Here is a 20,730-nt window from a genome sequence, read left to right as displayed (position 1 = left end):
CTTCGGATGAAGATGCTCTTTCTGGTGGCCATTACATCAGCCAGAAGAATTTCTGAGCTTGGAGCCCTATCAATGCAAAAACAACTTTATGTATTCCACCGAGATAAAGTAGTCTTGAGAACGGATACGACCTTTTGTCCCAAAGTGAGCACTAAATTTCATAGGAGTCAAGAGATTTGCCTTTAGTCCTGTCGGCGGAGGACGACCCCCCCACCCTATATTTAGGGGACACTGCTCTGGGAGGTCCCATACAAGATGTCCTCCACCTCAGAGGGAGAACGACCATTGGTTACTCACCGTGAAGGGTCCTTCTCCTCTGAGGTCTGGAGGACATCTTGGCCCTCCCGGGGTCGCCACACTTCCATGGGTCACCGACTGCATTTGGCCTGTCACAACATACAGTGAGAGTGAGATCAACTTACCTGAAGGTGTTTTCAGAGAGGAACGGCATTCGACTTGCCCTTGCAGTAGCCCTGTTTGCATATACTGCTTAGAAGGAGGTCCCTTCTCTTACCTCTTTCCTCTCGCCTTTTACTTGTCCTGTTACTTCTTGTTAAGATTAATGTTATGCTGTTGTTTTTTTGAGTTCTTCCTGTATTATAGTTCTGTACTACATTGCTTTTGGGAGCACCAAAACTGAGCCAGGGGTGACTCCCACCACAGGAAACAGGAAGAAGTTGAACTTAGTCCTGCCTCCCTGAAGATGGATGGGAATCACCCATACAAGATGTCCTCCAGACCTCAGAGGAGAAGGACCCTTCACGGTGAGTAACCAATGGTCGTTTTCCCTGGTGGGGACCCAAAGCACCTTACACTGTGCTCCTCTCCTTCATTTTATACTAAGATCAGCCACGCTGAGAGGTAGGTTACGCTGAGAGTGGGCAGCTGGAACAGGGTCAGCCTGCAGATTTCATTGGCAGAGGTGGGACTCGAACCTGGATCTCCTAGAGTCTAATCAGGCACTCTAACCACTGCACCACACTGGCTCAGCCACCTCAGTGTTAAGTACCCGACTAGATCTGAATCGGGCTTGACGAGACTCATCCAGAACACTAGACAGCTCTTCTGTTTCCACAGACTCCTTTCTCCCCCAGATGCTCCTACTCAACCCGGAGAAGTCAAGACCCTCCTTGGCTGCCAGAGCTCTTGTTTTAGGGGGTTCGAATTCTCCCTTTCCATCCACAGGCCCTGTATTGGTGGGCACTGCCGGGCTTACAAGTGTGTTCGAGGCGTGAAGACCCAGTTAAGGTAGAGTGTTATTGTGACAGAAATCCTAAAACTTGGTTAAGGATCAAAGTGCCACCTAGATTGTCTGAGATCTTGGACCCCTAAGAGATTCCACTAGAATTAGACCATCCTGGCAGCCTTAATCGCTTTTGGACAAAGGACAATCCAGTTTGGACCAGACCACCTGTTTGTCTCGGAAGTTGAGAGCCATGACCAGATGTTGGATGGAAGTGGGACTCTACTGTATGTGGCTATGATTGCTAAAGTGGCTTCTGACATCAGAGATGGGGATTTCCGTGCAATTGGAGAACTCCGCTTGTCATTCTTAGAAAGGAGGCTGGCTTATGTTGAACTCTGGTCAGAATAAACATCTGGACACTTGGGATTTTCCCTTCTCTTCAGTTTTCAGTCTTCAGTGGAACCTGGGTCCGCAGGAGTTGGGTAGGGGTTAAAGACTCTTTTGACCTCTTATTAATGCAAGGAACTCTGCACACGCTCTGAGGAACTACAGCACAGGTGACAGGTTTAGCTTAGTCAGTTTTTTTTCATTTGAATATCTCTGTGTGCTTGTTGCTGTGTGCTTTCCCCTGCATTTTGTTTTTTCCTTTTCTCTCCACCCCTGATTGAATCCAACCACCCTTTCTCCCCTCTTTCGCAACAAACCTTTTTATAAACGCTCTTTTTTGGGGGGGGCTTTGTTTGTTTTAATCTATTTCTCTTGGATATTCCTCTGAATCTCTTCCCCATGTACTCGCCTATACGTTACTGCTTTAGTACTGGGCTGGAAGACTCTCATGGGTCAGTATAGATGTTCTCAGGAGGTCCTGAGCAGTGGCAGCTGGGTACCAGGGTACTTCCCGGGGAACTCTTGGTAGAAGGGAGTTCCCCAGCATGAAAAGGCACCATTTCCCCCTTCCTATCTTAACAAGATTAATTAAACCATTGTGTTTTTTTAAAACCCACTTGGACACTGGGATTTTTTTTTTTTAACAGAGGATACGTTCCCAACAACAGGGCTACATGAATGTCAGCTGCTTCACCGGTCCCTGCTCTACTGGAGAATTTGGACGTTCCAGGGCTATGATGCCTTCCTTGGGCGAGGGACGCTCCCCCTCCCAACTCCTGGGAAGAGAAAACCCCTCCTCGGCACAGGCTTGTACTAGTTCTCCAAGGGCCCTCCCTTTTGAAGAGCTATTAGACCTCTCCCCCCTCTTCAGAAGACTCTTGAGAGTCCAAGAAGATCAAATCAGTCAATCCTAAAAGAAATCAACCCTGACTGTTCCCTGGAAGGCCAGATAATGAAACTGAAGCTCAAATACTTTGGCCACCAAATGAGAAGGGAGCATTCACTGGAGAAGACCCTGATGCTGGGAAAGATTGAAGGTCAAAGAAGGCGGGGACGGCAAAGGATGAGATGGTTAGACAGTGTCATAGATGCAACGAACATGAAATTAAGCAAACCCCAGAACACAGCGGAAGACAGGAGGGCCTGGCATGATGTGGTCCATGGGGTCGCAAAGAGTCGGACTCGACTGTGCGACTGAACAACCCTTTTCAGTTCCAGCAGGTATGATCCCAGGGCTTGGAAGAGGATCTGGGAAATGTCGTCCCGGAGGGAAAGTCTACACCAAGGTATCAGGCATTCGAGTGTGGGTATGGGTCCCAAGTACAGTGTGGGAAATCCATAGAGATTTGGGGGTGGAGCCTAGGGGACAGTCCGGTTTTGGGGACAGTCCTGAGCGCAGATGTAATGCCATAGAGTCCACCCTCCAAAGCAGCCCTCTTCTCCAGGGGCCACTTGCTCAGTGCCAGATCACCCACTTTGGACAGCACTGCAGGGCCTTAACTTCCAAATCAATCCCAGTACATTGTTTCCCCCCCCGCATGAGGGATATATACTGTCCTCCATAGGATTTTACCCCATCTTTCAGCTGCATAGTGGATTTGTTTTACGGATCTTATTACATTAATTGTAATTATTATTTGTAAAGTAAAGGTAAAGGTTCCCTTGCTTGATAGCCAGTCAAATCCGACTCTAGGGTTGCAGTGCTTGTCTCCGTTTCCAAGCCGAAGAGCCAGCACTGTCCGAAGACGTTTCCATGGTCATGTGGCCAGCATGACTAAACACCGAGGCGCACGGAACGCTGTTTCCTTCCCACCGAAGTGGTACCTATTTATCTACTTGCAATTTCTTGCTTTCGAACTGCTAGGTTGGCAGGAGCTGGAACTAGAGACGGGAGCTCACTCCGTCATGCGGCACACTCGGGTCTCGAACTGCTGAACTACTGACCTTCCACAGTCTGCAGTTCAGCGTCTTAACCACTTGAGCCACCGCAGCTCCTATTATTATTATTATTTGTACTTGTTTTTGTTCTTAATGTAATCTAAATCTGATGTCTTATTATGAACGTGTTTAAATGTCATACACCACCCTGAGTCCCAGCTTGGGGAAGAACGGTTTAGAAGTAGAATAAATAAGCACTCCCAGCTGATCCAGGAGGGCTGGCAACCTGACTACAGTGAAGATGGGAACTTCCCTGGGAACACATGGAATTCACTGCCACAGGAGGTGGCGGCGGCTACAAGAATGGGCAGCTTCAAGAGGGAATTAGAGAAGCATATGGAGCAGAGGTCCATCAGTGGCTATTAGCCACAAGGTATAGATAGGAATTCTCAGGCTGGGGCAAGAGATGCTCTGTATTCTTGGTGCCTGGGGGTGGGGGTCAACAGTGGGAGGGCTTCTAGGGTCCTGGCCCCACTGGTGGACCTCCTGATGGCACTTGGTATTTTTGGCCACTGTGTGACAGAGTGTTGGACTGGATGGGCCATTGGCCTGATCCAACATTGGCTTCTCTTATGTTCCCGGCAAACTGTTTGAATAGCTGAAGGTACCTCGTTTGACAGCTGCAATATCTTGTGAGACAAATACTCCATCTGTGTCTCTTTCTGAGTCCGAGGTCTTTCACATCACCTACCTCAAAATGATCTCAGAATGGGAGATACTCGGGATTGAACCTGGGACCACCTGCACGCCAAGCAGATGTGTGTATATAGTTGGATGATAATATATCACTTTTACCAGAAGCACTAAATTTAATGTCAATCTCATAATTTGATTTATCTTTGGACTTTGACAAATATGTATATCAGTCTCTTCCTGTTAATTGTAATTTGTATATACATCAATAAAAATCTTTAAAAAGGGGGGGGGGCTGCAGGACTGCTATCCAGCTCTCTGGGAATGTGCATGTTGTGTAGTGAGAGCTTCAAATGAACCAGCGTTGTTAGGGAGGCTCCTAGCAGCTACATTCAGATTGGCCGCCCTTGCGGAGCAGGCCAATCAGGTAACAGAACTGTCAGGGATGCCATGCAAATGAATGAAGGCTCCTTGCTATTACGTCCTTATTAGTTTATTTGTCTTTTGTGGGTGTGTTTGGGACTGGGGGTTTTGTATATAGTTGTGGCTCGCCCTGTGTGTTGTTGTTCTTAACGTTCCAATAAAGAGCTATGCTGAAACCACAATAGTCTCCTGAACCCACTACCTAACAGTGTGTGTGTGAAATGCTGTTGCATTCCATACTGGGGAAGTATTAATGCAGGACACTGAAATAATGGACGGACAACTGACCATCTCCCTGCAGCTGGTGTTGGAGCTCCCTGACTGTGGTCTGACTTTTCTGTGCAGGGGTCGCACACTCACACCCACCCACATTATTTGTGTTTCAGCAGACTGGAGTCTCTGCTCGCAGTTCCTGTATTAGCAGCCAAGCCCCTAAGTGGGAGGAGCTGCGGTGGCTCAAGTGGTTAAGACGCTGAACTGCAGGCTGTGGAAGGTCGGTAGTTCAGCAGTTCGAGACCCGGGTGCCGCATGACGGAGTGAGCTCCCGTCTATAGTTCCAGCTCCTGCCAACCTAGCAGTTCGAAAGCAAGAAATTGCAAGTAGATAAATAGGTACCACTTCGGTGGGAAGGTAATAGCGTTCCCTGCGCCTTGGTGTTTAGTCATGCCGGCCACATGACCACGGAAACATCTTCGGACAGCGCTGGCTCTTCGGCTTGGAAACGGAGATGAGCACCGCAACCCTAGAGTCGGGTAGGACTGGCTTTCGAGCAAGGGAACCTTTACCTTACCCTAAGTGGAAGAATCTTCCGTACAGCCTGGGCAGGGTTGGAAACAGAGATGGAAGGAACGTTGAAGGTCATCAAGTCCATCCCTGGGTCAGTGCAGGAGGAGGAAGCAGCTTACAGAGCAAAATCAAGCCCCACCACCCAAAATCTAGCTCCACCACTCAAAACCAATGCTCCCTCTAAGCTGTGGTGTCTTGTGAGCAAAAAATCTACTTTGTGAGCTACTGGCATAAATTAGTTTGCTCTGGAGGCATCCTTCCTGCGTGAAGACAAAAATGTCGGAGGCTAAAGAACTCAGAGCTAGCTCACACAAAATGCTCTGTGTGGCTCAAGCCAGTGAGCCCGGCCAGAAGCTTCTCTGCAGCCTCCACGCAATTCTTACGGATCAGAAGTTTGTACTTTCCCAACATATACAGAGAGATTTCTTTGCCTCCAGTGACTCTGTCCTAGCTGCCTTCTCCCCTCCCATTTTGAAACTCGGGATCCCTCCTTTGACTCTTAAGAGACAAGAACCAGCTGAAGCTGGGATGGAGAAGCGGGTCGGATCCTTCCTTTTCCTTCGCCGCCCTTTACAGGGAAATCGGAGGGGCGCTTGCTGGGTGTAAAGAGATGCCCCCTCTGGCAGGGCGAAACCAGGAAGAGCTTTTTGCTTTCTGCAGAGAGCCAGTCTAAGGGTTAAATGGAAGGCGTCTCCATTCCTAGAGAGGCACCGACCGAGAAGGCCACGTGACTTGCCGCGGCCCCTTCCTGACCCACTGTCCCAAGTGCCAATGTGCGGGTGCCGTCGGGGGAAGGAGAGACGGGGCACAGCACCGGCGGAGTTTTTGAAAAAATAGGTAAGCAATGACAGACTGTTTCCTTTGCAAAATATCTCCCTGGTTTGGACAGTGGAATCGTGCAGAGGGGGAGCCGCGCTGGAGGTTTCGAGAGATTCCCTGCAGCTTTTGCCACCCGGGCTCCATAGCTTAGCAAATCCTTCCTTAACGTCTTGAACCCGCGGACTCTACATTTCAGAGAGTTTTGCCACTCCGGAAGGTCCTCTTCCCTGGAAGCAGAGCTGAGTTCTTCCAATGATGGATGCGCATTCTGCTTTTTTAATCTCTGCGTTTTGTTGTCGTTCTCCCCATCAGCCTGGCGTTGTCCCCAAAGCACTTGCGGATTCCCCCCCCCCCCCCATTGCTGTTCTGGAAGAGCAAACATGGATTCCTGGAGGGTTCCCCTCGTAAATTTAGAGCAATGGCTCTCCCCGGGACCTGTTGACTCACCTAGGATTCACCGCCCCCCGCCACGGCAGGGAAATTCACAAGAACTCAGAAGGGCCAACTGAGTCACGAGCAATCCGGAGTCTGCAGGTAGGGGGGCGTTGGGGGTGCAGATGATCCCAGAGTGATCATTCAGGAAGGCGAAGCCTGGTGCAACCTGCAGAGAGAGCTCTGATGAAGAAGTTGCAGAGCCATGGAAAGTGCTGCCCACTCTGGTCAAAACTCCCAGTTCCGCCTTGATTCCCCGTCTCCTCCTCTCGAACTCCAGTTCCCCACCTGGCTCACAAACCTCCAGTAATAAAATTCAACAGAACCTCTTGAAAAAAAATTCACCACCAGGTAGACCTGTAGTCTCTGGTTCATCTTCTGTTTTGGAACCGTCAGCTAAATTTGTTGATGAGTACCTAACACGCTATGAAATCCTGTGGAAGGGAGTCCACTGGCTTCATTTCAAGAGTAGAAGATACAGCTATTGATCTTGATGATGACATGGTTACCTTGGATATTGCATCTTTGTGCATGAATATACCCCCATTTAGAGGCCTTGAGGGTTTTCAAGTTCTTCCTTGATTGAGGCACATTTTAGAAGTAGTTTTCAGAATTATTTCAGATGCTTTCTTCTACCGAAGAGAGGAGGTAGCTACGGTTAGTCAGGTGGCTCCAAGTATATCTGATTTGTTTCTATCAGATTTGGAAGAAACATACCTGTTTCAACTGTCTGGGACAATATAGGGCTATATTTGCTTTTAGTGCTGATTTCTTTTGTCATTTCTGAGGTAAATAAAAATTGCATAAGTTCACTGGATGGATAAATAGTCCTCATCCTAGTATAAAGTTTTCTTCTAATATTAGCAAGGTGGAGTTGGCATATTTGGATACAGTTGTGTAGATGGATGAGGGATTTCTAAAGCTTAAGTTATACAAAAGAACACAAAAAAAGCAGCAGACCTTAATTCATTACTTCAGTACGCTAGCTCAGCTGTGTGGTAAATTCCTGCACAGCTGAGCTAGCGTATTAAAGTAATGCACTTTCTTATGCATTAAATGCAATACTTCATCCTAGTGTAGATATTAGCAGGGGTCATTTCCTGCAGGAGCGCAAAGGAGCGGAGCTCCGGCATTAAAGAGCCCAGGGGGCAGGCACATGTAACAAGCCCCACCCCCTGCTCCCAGCAACCCTCAGTCAGAGCAAGAAGCAGCCAGGTAAGTTGCAGAGCTCCCCCTGCCCCCCGGCCAAAAACAGTCCAGTGGCACCTTTAAGACCAAGTTTTATTCAGGTACAAGCTCTCCCTCCTCTGCGAGGACAGATCTGCACGGCCCCCCCCCCAATAGCTAGCAATCCAAAACAGTCCAGTGGAGCCTGAGCGGGGGGTGTTGCCTTCTGACACACTTCCGGTGATGTCAGGGGGTGTGGCATATGCAAATAAGTCATGCTAATGAGCTCCTGCACCTCCTTCTACGAAATGACCCCTGGATATTAGGTGGGCTTTGTTTGTTTGTTCATTTGGGCTGTCCTTTGCAGAGAGTGCCTCATTAATCACTCGGCCTTGTTGCCTTTGCAGGGCCTAGGAGCGCCAGTCCGTGTGCCCGCCCTGGCCATCAGAGAGAACTTGACACCAGATTAAGGCGATCTATCAGCCCAGCTGGAGGCTGACTTGGGACAACAGGGAAGACATGGGAAAACAAGACTCAGATGGCCAGGAAGTTGGAGAAGAACCTTGTATCATCCACTTGGGGCAAAATGAATTCTGTGACGGAGCTGCAAAAAACGCTACGAGTGTGGGCACATCCAGCTCAAATACGGAGCGCTTCAGGCACTTTTGCTATCAGGACACCAGAGGGCCGCGAGAGGTCTGCAGCCAACTCCATTATCTTTGCAGTCAGTGGCTGAAGCCAGAAAGGCGCAGCAAGAAGCAGATGCTGGACCTGGTGATCCTGGAGAAGTTCCTGGCCATTCTGCCCTCGGAGATGGAGAGCTGGGTGAGGGAATGCAGGCCGGAGACCAGTTCCCAGGCGGTGGCCCTGGCAGAAGGCTTTCTCCTCAGCCAGGCAGAGGCCAAGAATCAGGACCTGCAGGTGAGAGCGATTCATCCAGGTAGTGTCTGGGGCCCAGGGTGTGAGTACCATGGTTTGCCCCACCTTTTAAAGAACCCACCCTAGCCCGTTTCCTTTTCTCATCAGTCTCCCCTTTCTGGGATTCCCAACTCTGTTTCAGGCACAGGAGAAGATTGCGCAGGAGCATTACCACAGAGCACCTTTTCCAGGTAAGATCTAAAGGGACGTTGTTACCTCTGGATGTCCTCCTTGAATGTAGGGGGGGCTGCTTTTATGTCCTCTAGCCCTCTGTGGGAAAGATGCTCCATCAAGATGCATCAAGATTTTGTATTATACTTACATCCTCATCTACCGGCTTTACCTATGTTTATGGCATGTACTGTACATAAGGATGATTGTTGTGTAGCATCAGAAATTTGCATTATAAATATTATAAAAAGTACAACCAAGTGTGTTAAAGTCACAGAACAGTGGTTTTCTTCGGTGAGCTTATTTTATTTTTCTCATTCCAGAAGAAGGCATGAAGCTATAATAAAGATGATGTGTCCATGGTGTTTTGCACTGTGTCACCTAGCTAGGGTGTCAAAAGGATAACTGTATGCCTTCTCCCAGAGCAAGGCCTCTTTTCCCCTCACATTTTGGTCTTGCCACGTGCAAAGAGATTCTGGATTTGGTAGCCGCATTTCTTTCCTTGGTTTACCACTGCTTGTTCCTTGCATGACAGAGTTCTTCTGTAGTGTAGTGGTTAAGTGTGCGGACTCTAATCTGGGAGAACCGGGTTTGATTCCCCACTCCTCCACTTGCAGCTGCTGGATGACCTTGGGCAAGCCATAGTTCTGTCAGAGCCATTCTCTCAAGGACAATTCTGTCAGAGCTCTCTCAGCCCCACCTACCTCACAGGGTGTCTGTTGTGGGGAGGGGAAGGGAAAGGAGTTTGTAAGCCGCTCTGAGACTCCAAGTGAAGGGCGGGGTATAAATCCAATCTCTTCTTCTCCTTCTTAGTTCTTTGAGTTCTAGACAAAAAGACAACAGTTTTTATATGATGACCGTCTCCAGACTGGATTGTTCAAAAGTGAAAGCAAACAATTATCTGAAATAAAGATGTAAGGATAGTTTCAACCAGGAGCCAAGACAGGGAGAATCTTATTTCCCCCTTTTGGAACTGAAATGCAAAGTACCTGGAAAGTACAGAATGCCATACAATTACCTTTTTATCCTTCCAGGTGGTGCCATAAAGCCAAGGATACATTCTTTGCCACCTCTTTCTGGCAAAGGGAAAGCCGCTTCCGCGCAGCCTGATGGGGTAAGTGGGGAACTATGGATCGCACCCTTGGGTGCCCCCCCCACCCTCCCTGGGCCAGGAAGAATTTCTTTGTATCTTTCTCTCTGTGCTGCTCACTGGGTAGAAAATGAAAGCATCTGACGGAGGGTCAAGTCCTCAACCTCAGTATCTTATCACAGCCTTTTGAGATTGCCCTTAGAAAGGGAAGGATTCGTACATTCTCTGTGTTTCCCCCCTTTTTTCAGGGTCCGGTGACCTTTGAGGAGGTGTGTGTTCATTTCACTGCGGAGGAGTGGGCTCTGCTGGATCCGGACCAAAGGAGGCTTCACAAGGAGGTCATGGAGGAGAATCGGCAGAATGTGGCCTCTCTGGGTAAGGCTCTCCTTTCTCTTGACTGACAGATGCTGAAGGCAGAAGACATTCCTTCTAAGAAGGACCCCAGGCCTGATCTGGATGGCCCGATCTCATCGGAAGCTGAGCAGGGTGCTTAGTATTTGGGTGGGGGATTGTCAGGCCTGAACCTGCCTTGGTGCAGTAACGTAACCAAGCTTCACCTGGGTTTGGTCTCAGTAACTCCCCGAGTACCACACACAATAAAGTGCTAGAAGGCTTTACTGAAGAAATTCAAGAAAAGGTATAAAAACAAGGCATACATTTCAGTAGGAGCGAAAGGCACTGAGTAGCTACGCTTTCTTCCCGGAGGCCTAGAACAATGCAGTTGCTTCTTAAAGCAAAGCCAGTTTGGTGTAGTGGTTAAGTGCGTGGACTCTAATCTGGGAGAACCGGGTTTGAGTCCCCACTCCTCCACTTGCACTTGCTGATGTGACCTTGGGTCCGTCACAAGCTCTGGCACAGCTGTCCTTGAAAAAGAGCAGTTTCTGTCAGAGTTCTCTCAGCCCCACCCACCTCACAGGGTGTCTGTTGTGGGGAGGGGAAGGGAAAGGAGTTTGTAAGCCGCTCTGAGACTCCGAGTGAATGGCTGGGTATAAATCCAATCTCCGCCTCCTCCTCCTCCTCCTCCTCCTCCTCCTCCTCTTCCTCTTCTTCTTCCTCTTCTTCTTCTAGTTCCAGAATATGATACAACTATCTTCGTGGCAAAAGGATCAGTAGGAAGGGTAAAAACAGAAGAATGGTTCTTCTCTCTAACCATGCCCATAGACAAATGCCGGCCATGACCTCCTGGCTTCTTCACCCAATTCCTGGGCAGTATTCGTGGAAAACCTCCAGGGTGCGAGGGAGTTCCCCCTCCTGTACCAGATGCACAGCTGAACAGTGTGTTCTAATTAACAGGCCTACCGTGGGTGTCCTTGAGGAGTAATATGTGGGTGGAGGTGGCTGACACCTGCAGAGAATCAAGAGAGCAGAGAACTCGGGGGGAAGTGGCTGGAAAATGCCTCTCAGGGTCGCCACACAAAGGCAGGCAACGACAAAGCACCTCTGAATGTCTCTTGGTTTGGAAAACCCGAGGCTGTCGCCCTACGTGGGCAAATAGCCTGGTTTAAAAATCTGAATATTTCTTAGAGTTAGAACATCTAGAAGTCACCGGTCTGTTTCTTTCCTCAAACGGAGGGCTTCTGCTTGCCAACCCTGATTCCATATCCACAGTGGAAGAAGCAGGAGATCTACTTGTCCAGGACCGAAAAGACACAAAGAGATCAGCAGGTATCTGCTGACTTGTGTGGTGGGAACCTTTCTCTGGTACATGCGGTTAGGACGCCTCATGGGCTAAATTTCATCAGCTGGAGAATGGGGGAATTTCTCAAGGTACAACAAGTACCGTGCACAGATGATTATAACACACAGAGTCCTCCCTTTTGAAACGTTTATTTAACAGAGGAGGACTATTATTAAAGGTTGTACAATAGCTTTTGAGATTCTTGGAGATGATTTTTGATATTTCTGATGAAGATGATTTATTATATATGTAGAAATTATTGTAAAAATATTTTCCAAAAAATATAAAATTATTTATGATATGTTATAATCATCTGTGCACGGTACTTGTTGTATGTTGGTTTTCCTACTTACCGTGGGTCCTTGTTTGGTTTTGGGAATTTCTCAAGAAGCAAGAGCCCTAGTATGGCCAGGAAATCTTTCTCAAGTGCGAGAGAGAAGTTTTAAAAAGGGAACAAAATGCTGGCATGTTTGTACCGGTGTAGTGGTGGTGGGAAATGTTTCTACAGTGCTCGGCTTTACTAAGCATGTACATGTTGCTTCTTCACAAATTTGCTTGAGCTGTTTCAAAAATCAAACCAATACCAGAAAATCCTAAATACTGCCAAAATGATCAGTTTAAAAAGTCAGGGATACAAGAAGATGGTAAAACAGCCGCTGAGTCACCTGAGAAATTTTCCGAAACAGGTTAGAAGACCATAAAACAGCTACAATGATAGCCCTCTAAGTTAAAGCCCAGGTGGAAAGAAATCTTTTGGCCTGGCTGTATAGGAAGGTATATTCCTGGTGAGCTTTAAATGGGGGACATTCCCCAGAAGAGGAGCCGCCACTGAAAACACATTTTTTCACTTGCTCCCTGTTTCATCTCTGCAGTCAGGGCCACAGAACTAGGGATGTGCATTCAGATCTACCAAAAAAATACCTTTCCGTTAACTGCAATGCTTACTTCCCACAATTAGAAAGGATACCTTTTACACATTTATCTCTTACTTTGACATGTATTGCTTCACTGTTTTTTTGCCCCTTAATTAAATTTTAAAAAACTGTTAACCTTATAACCTTAGATTGTTATTTAGTTATGTCTTCGCATATGTTATTTATTTATTATTTGCATTTATAGCCTGTCCATCCTGCTAGCAGGCTCAGGGCGGGTAACATCATATAATAACACAATAAATACAGTTTAAAATTTTAAAGGGGTATGCAGGATACGCAAGCGGTTGATTGCATCACCAGTACTTTGCCTGTCTGTTGGAGGAGGGCTTTTACTTTTCTTGTCCCCCTTCTTAATCTTGGTTCATTGTTTTATGTTTGCTGCATTGCATTTGTTTGCTATTTGCTGATTTTCCAGAGCTGACCTTGTATTGAAATAAATACAAGAGCAGTGTGCACAGCAGACCTGGGGGGGCTGGCTTCTCTTGCAGCCCGGTTTAAGACAGACTGCAGGAGAAGCCAGCCCAGCTAGGATCGTGTGTGCCCATGGGGAGCAGATTGTTCACCAGCTCAACTTTGCACTGGCTTCTCCTGCAGCCCGGTTTAAACCAGGTTGCAGGAGAAGCCAAGCCAGCCCCAAGATCAGGCTGGCTTTTTAAAAATTGCCGCCCCCCCCACCGGGTCTATTGGACCCAAAAGAATTTGGGATCTCCTAAAAATGCTAGATCTGAATACCATACTGGTATTGGGATCCAGGATTTTCTGGAAATCCCGGATTTCCCCCCAGGTCCAATAAACTTGAACCAAAAAATACCAGTTAAAAAAAGGATTGCACACCCCTACACAGAACACGAGGATTAGGAAGTTGATTCTACCTGTGGGTGGGGTGGGGGAAAATATAGTGAGCTTTGTAAGGCTGGATCTCGGATTGGGTCTCAGTCGTGAGGGCGTAAAGCTGTGCTCCTAACCCATTGTACAGGAAGCTGTTTGTGCGATACCTTCTAGTCCAGCTTTCCGTTTCCCACAGTGGCCGCATAGAGTCCCTGGAAGGTTCGCAAGCAGAGGAGCAGATCCAAAGCATCCCTCTTCAGAGAGATACTGCCTCTGCACAAGGAGGTTTCACCGGTCCACCTTGTCTCCAATGGAATTACCCTCCAAGGAATAATCAAGAGCTCATTAATACATGGCTGGATTTGTTTCCCCATCAAGTGATTTCTGTCCTGTCACTACTAAGAGCACTTAATGGCCTTCTTGACTTGATTGTGCTTTTGCGTGAAGATCTAACCATTCTCTTCTCTTTATTCTAGAGGCTGATGGTCCCCAGAACAAGTCTGAAGGAGACCCACGACACCATGTACTTGAGAAAAAACAGTGGAAAAGAATCACTGGAACAAAATGCAAGAGGGGGAATGAATCCTTTCCTCAGGGTGGTGAATCCCAGGTGTTTGATAGAATTGACACAGGGGAGAAACCTCATAAATGGTTGGAGTGTGGAAGGAGCTCTGCTCAGAATTGCATCCTTGCTGTTGATCAGCAAATCCACACAGAGGAGAAATCATGTAAACGCTTAGAATGTGGAAAGGGCTGTTCTCAGCATGACACCTTATTTGCTCATCGACGAATCCATACTGGGAAGAAACCTCATAAATGCTTGGAGTGTGGAAAGAGTTTTGCTCAGACGTCACACCTTAAATCACATCATCGGATCCACACAGGTGAAAAGCCATATAAATGCATGGAGTGTGGACAGTGCTTTTCTCGGAGTGACAACCTATCTGCTCATCAAAGAATCCACACTGGGGAGAAACCTTATAAATGCTTGGTGTGTGGAAATAGCTTTGCTCGGAGTTCACACCTTACTAACCATCAACAAATCCACACAGGGGAGAAACCATATAAATGTTTGGAGTGTAGAAAGAGCTTTGCTCGGAGTACAGAGCTTACCATCCATCAACGTATCCACACTGGGGAGAAACCATATAAATGCCTGGAGTGTGGAAAGAACTTTGCTCGGAGTTCACAACTTACTAACCATCAACGAATCCACACAGGGGAGAAACCATATACATGCTTTGTGTGTGGAAAGAGCTTTGCTCGGAGTTCACAACTTACTAACCATCAACGTAGCCATACTGGGGAGAAACCATTTAAATGCTTGGAGTGTGGAAAGAGCTTTTCTCGGAGTGCAAAGCTTACTATCCATCAACGTAGCCACACTGGGGAGAAACCATATAAATGCTTGGAGTGTGGAAAGAGCTTTTCTCGAAGTGACAGACTAACCGCTCATCAGCAAATCCATATGGGGGCAGGATCAAATAAACACTTGGAATGTTAACATTTTTTTGTTCAAAAGGCATATTCTAAGGTACACCTTAGAATTTACATCCTGGGAGAAACTGTATAAATGCTAAGCCTTGTTTCACATCAAAGGATTCTCACAACAGACAAACCATATAGATCTTTCCAATATTGGAAATATTTTCAGCTTCAAGCCCAACCTAACCGGGCATCATCATCTGGAGTTTTTGTGCTAAATCAGAAGTATTATAAAGCAGTTGACCTGGAATTAGTTAAGGCATATTCAATTCTCAGCTAAAATATTTGGAATTCAGTTTATTATAAAATGTGAGTTATTAGTCCTTACCCCATGAACATATCTTAGGTAAAGGTAAAGGTTCCCTTGCTCGAAAGCCAGTCGAATCCGACTCTAGGGTTGCGGTGCTCATCTCCGTTTCAAAGCCGAAGAGCCAGCGCTGTCCAAAGACATTTCCGTGGTCATGTGGCCGGCATGACTGAACACCATGACTGAACACCAAGGCGCACGGAACGCTGTGACCTTCCCACCGAAGTGGTAGCTATTTATCTACTTGCAATTTCTTGCTTTCGAACTGCTAGGTTGGCAGGAGCTGGAACTAGAGACGGGAGCTCACTCCATCATGCGGCAGTCAGGTCTTGAACTGCTGAACTACCGACCTTCCACAGCCTGCAGTTCAGCGTCTTAACCACTTGAGCTACTATGGCCCCTGTTACACGGCAGGGGAAAAGCCGCCAAAAAGCGTGGCTTTTAAAAGCCGCGCCAAAGTTGAAACAGCGCGGCGGGATCCCACGGATCCCCTGGCTGCACCGCCTTTCTCCCCGGCACGATCAGACGCCGGGGAGAAAACACAGATCGGACGGCAAGCCAGCCGAACTGCGCATGTCGGAGCATGCGCAGTTCGCCTAGGAGCCGGGGATGCGCTGGCGCAAGGATGCGCCGGCGATCAGACTCCCGGTTTGCGGCACACCATTGGGATGAACCACCTTGGTAGGTGGTTCCAACTTGAAGCGGTTTATCGCGTGGATGGGCCAGTTCGGGGACGGAAGCACTACGCTTCCCAGATGTTGTGGTGTGATCGCGGCCATTTGCTCCGCCCCCGAACCGTCCCGCTCCCGGCCCAAATCCCCTCGTGTGAACGGGACCTATGTTGTTTATGACTAGGTTCTATGCCCCTTTTGCTCTGTTTGCCATATTTAATGATAGTTTGATGACTGGATGAGTAGCTGTGCCTCCTTCCGAAAGAGCGGCAGTTACACTGGATGAACTAATAGCAAGAGTAATCATCTTTTGCGTAAAACGGCATCCCAAATTTTATTTATAAGAAACATCATACCCCAGCTTTCCCGCCACGATGGACTCGAAGCAGCTTGTGTTGTTCTCTTCTCCTCCATTTTATCCCAACAACAACTATGCTGAGAGGGAGGTTAGACTGACAATGGGCAACTGGCCCAGAGTCATCCTGCAGATTCCATTGGTAGAAGTGGCATTCGAACCTGGATCTCCTAGAGCAGTGGTGGCGAACCTATGGCACGGGTGCCAGAGGTGGCACTCAGAGCCCTCTCTGTGGGCACACCTGCCATCGCCCCAGCCAGGCCCAGACCATCATTAAAGTGTCGAATTCTCTGCCAAATAATTTTAAGTAAATGAAAGCATTTGGGATTGCTTTCCTTACTTTGTTTGGATCATCTTAAGTTAATGTAGAAATAAAGTTTCTAAAGTAGAAGAAGAAGAAGAGATTGGATTTATACCCCGCCCTTCACTACCCGAAGGAGTCTCAGAGCGGCTTACAAACTCCTTCCCCTCCCCACAACATACACCCTGTGAGGTGGGTGGGGCTGAGAGAACTCTGACACAAACTGCTCTTTTTCAAGGACAGCTGTGCCAGAGCTTGTGACTGACCCAAGGTCACATCAGCAGGTGCAAGTGGAGGAGTGGGGAATCAAACCCGGTTCTCCCAGATTAGAGTCAGCACACTTAACCACTACACCAGACTGAGTAAAACCTCAGTATTCAGGTTAAATTGCCATGTTGGCACTTTGCGATAAATAAGTGGGTTTTGGGTCGCAGTTTGGGCACTTGGTCTCTAAAAGGTTCACCATCACTGTCCTAGAGCCTAGTCAGACCCTCTGACCACTGCACTACACTGGCTCTGTTACTTCAGAGAGTTTCTCAAATCTCCTCCCTGAACGTGTTACATTTGTAACTGATACTGTCTTACTAGTTTGCTGTTCTGACAGTTACAACACACAAGCTCTAATAGGTCAGAGATAAAACACAAAAGAGTTTTGGGCTTTTTGTCTTGTTAAGCTATATTAGTAGTGACAAGGTCAAGCCTGAAGTGTTGTGGTGCTCAGCGTTTATATCTGTGTTTATGTTGTGTGCTCAGTCATGATGTTTTATAAGCGTTGCTTTGATTACTATGCAATAACAATCACAAAAATGTAATTTGGTTCTCATGCAGGGGTGTCGGAACTCATTTCTTATGAGGGCTGGATCTGGCATAAATGAGACCTTGTTGGGCCAGGCCCTGTGTGTCATAAAATTTAATGTCAGGTAGCAGAGATATAAGCTTTCTAAAGGACACAGAAAAACAGATGCCCCTCCCCATCAGGGTCAAGACGAGGTCCTTTTCGATCTCTGTAGAGAATCGGTCAAAGGGTTAAATTGAAGATGTCTCCATTCCTAGAGAGGCACTGACCAAGAAGGCCATGTGACTTTGCATGGGGATGTGCTGATGCCATTGGTGAAGGGGAGAAGGGGCAGCCCCAGCAGAGTTTTTGAAAAAATAGGTAAGTAATGAAAGACTTGTCTCCTTTGCAAAATATCTCCCTGGTTTGGACAGGGGAATCGTGCAGAGGGGGAGGTGCATTGGAGGTTTGGAAAGACGCCTGCAGCCTTTGCCACCCAGACTCCAAAGGCTGCGGTCACACGGAGCTACAGAGACAGAAGATAGGCGGATTTTCCGGGTGCAATCAAACCGCAACATCTGGGAAGTGTAGAGCTTCCGTGGCTAACCCGAGGCTTCCCGCCGAAGATGCGGAGTAAAAAAATAGTACCTCCGAGGTACTAGTTTCCGAAAACAGAGGGGCAAGGGCGGGCGTCTGATCACGTTTCCAGTGGTAGCTCATGGCATCCAGCGCCCACCCATGTCCCGTCACGAAAAGGTTTTTTTCCCCCAAGTCTCCACGGGATGCGCACAAGCACCCAACAGCGCATGCGCACACTTCGGTTTAAAAAAGGCGCAATCAAACCGCAACATCTGGGAAGCATAGAGCTTCCGTGGCTAACCCAAGGCTTCCCGCTAAAGATGCGGAGTAAAAAAATAGTACCTCCGAGGTACTAGTTTCCGAAAACCGCGGGGCAAGGGCGGGCGTCTGATCACGTTTCCAGTGGTAGCTCATGGCATCCAGCGCCCGCCCATGTCCCGTCACGAAAAGGGTTTTTTTCCAAGTCTCCAGGGGATGCGCACAAGCACCCAACAGCGCATGCGCACACTTCGGTTTTAAAAAAAGACACAACCCCCGCCTCGCGGCTTCTTTGCCGCACCACAGGATTGACGTCTGATCGGCACCTCCCCCCGAACCACGGGACGTTTGATCCGGCGGCCGCGTGGTAGTTCGCTCCGGGGCAAACAGCCACGGCCCCCCCCCCATATTCGGCCCGTGTGACCGGGCCATAGTTTAGCAAATCCTTCCTTAACGTTTTGAACACGGGGACTCTACTTTTCAAAGACTTTCCCCACTTCCTCCCTGGAAGGTCCACTTCACTGGACAGAGCCAAGTTCTCCCTGTAACAGATGCACATTCTGCTTTTTTATCTCTGCATTTTGTTGTCATTTCCCCCTTCCCCCCCCCCCCCCAAATCGGCCTGGCATTGCTGTGCTGCAGGCGTTTCCCCCAAAGCACTTGCAGATTTTTTTTTTAATTGCTATTCTGGACGAGCAAACTTGGATTTCTGGCAGGTTCCCACCCCACATAATTTAGAACAATGGCTCCCCCCCAGGCCCTGTTGACTCACCCAGAATTCAAACACACACACACACCGAGGACCAGACCGGGTGGCCATTCCCCTCCCGTGGTCCTCTCCGGCCAGAGGGATTTTGCCATCGCAGGAATTTTGTGTGTCATATTTGGAAAATAAACTGACCAACAGGCTCTCCTTGTTTGCAGACAGTGAAACAAACGATGGACAATGGACCCCCCCCCCCCCCCCTCTTTGCCGCTGGTAAACAGATGACTGCAGAGGGGCTGTGTTGGTCTATCTTTTACAAAACAAAAATTCAGTGTTGAGTAATAATGTTTATGGTGTTGGAGCTACTTCATTGTGGTCTGACTTAGCCATACATGATGTCACCTTATAAACACCCCCCCCATACACACACACACAGCCGAACAGCGTTGCTTGCATTGCAGCAGATTTGGATCAATTGATTCCACTAAGCTCCTAAAGTTGGGGGTTCTTCAGTCAAGGACAGGGCTGGAAACAAAGAGTTGGGAGGAATCCCAGAGGTCATCTAGTCGAGCCCGGGGTCAGTGAAGGAGGGGGCAGACAGTTCCCATAGGATTCTCAGGAGGGCTGCCAGCCGGGCTCTGACTAGACATGGACGTGTTTATTGCCCACGATTGCTACATCACCCTTTGCGATGTACCTTTGGAACACAACGTGGCAAGAAAAAAAGTTGCGGGCAGGGAAGAAGTGGATCCCAGACCTTGAAGCTCGACTCCCTCCCATCCCATGCACCTCCTCCCCCCACCCCAAATCAAGCCACACCCCCGGAACAAACTCTACGTCGCTCAGGCCAGTGAGCCCGGCCAGAAGACTGTCTGCATTCTCCACGAAATTCTTCGGGAACAGAAGATGGCATTTCCCCAACATATCCAGAGGGATGTCTTTGCCTCCAGTCTGACGAAGAGAGCTGTGTTCCTCGAAAGCTTATGCTGCTATAAAGTGTGTTCGTCTTAAAGATGCTACTGGGCTTTTTACTGTTTTGCCTCCAGCGATTCCATCCTGGCTGCCTTCCCCCCTCCCAGTTCTGAACCTCAGGTTCCCCCCAAGAAAGTGAGAGACAAGAATGAGCTGAAGCCGGAATGGAAAAGCGGGTCGGATCGCGTCTTCTCCTTCGCCGAGAAATCGGAGGGTCCCCCCTATTGCCTTCTGGAGAGAGTCAGCCCAAGGGTTAAATGGACCGAGTCGCCTTTCCTAGAGAGCCGTCCACCGAGAAAGGCCAGGTGACTTGCCGCCGTCACTTCCCGATCCATTGTCCCAAACGCATGGTCATTTGCGAATGCCCTCGAGGGAAGGGGCGGCGCCGGCGGAGTTTATTTATCAAAATAGGTAAGCAGTAAAAGAATATTTCTTTTGCAAACTATCTCCGTGGTTTTTAGAGAGTGAAATAGTGCAGAGGAGAGGGGCAGTTGTGTTTCCGGGATTCCAGCACCCCATTTGCCAGCCAGAGACTGTAGTTTACCAATACTTTCTTTAGCAGGATTGACCAACATGGACTCCATTTTCCCAAGAGTTTTCCCACTTGCTCCTTGGAAGTTCCTAATCACTGGAAGCAGGGCTGAGTGGTTCCTGCAATGTGGTGTATGCGCATTCTTGCTTTTTATTCTCTGCATCCCGTTGCTTGTCTCCAAACTCCCACAACCTGGCCCACCTTTTGGCATTTTCTTGTAATTAAACATAAGAACATAAGAGACACCAATGTTGGATCAGGCCAAAGGCCCATCCAGTCCAACACTCTGTGTCACACAGTGGCCAGAAATACCAGTTGCCATCAGGAGGTCCACCAGTGGGGCCAGGAGATTAGAAGCCCTCCCACTGTTGACACCCCCCCCCCCAAGCACCAAGAAG

At 48.3% G+C, this 20,730-nt stretch overlaps 1 protein-coding gene across 1 annotated transcript in view; it reads left to right on the top strand.

Annotated features, from left to right (window-relative positions):
• LOC107113378 overlaps positions 1-20,730 on the top strand; it is a 201,440-nt gene that overhangs the window by 29,384 nt on the left and 151,326 nt on the right. The window contains 1 exon segment of the mRNA XM_015414705.1: positions 14,155-14,827. Coding sequence (XP_015270191.1) covers positions 14,155-14,827 — 673 coding nt within the window.

Source organism: Gekko japonicus, unplaced genomic scaffold, assembly GCF_001447785.1.
Source record: "Gekko japonicus isolate JY-2015 unplaced genomic scaffold, Gekko_japonicus_V1.1 scaffold1614, whole genome shotgun sequence".
Taxonomy (NCBI): domain Eukaryota; kingdom Metazoa; phylum Chordata; class Lepidosauria; order Squamata; family Gekkonidae; genus Gekko; species Gekko japonicus.
The sequence above is the reverse complement of the archived record's forward strand: the minus strand, read 5'-3'. Positions and strand labels throughout refer to the sequence as shown.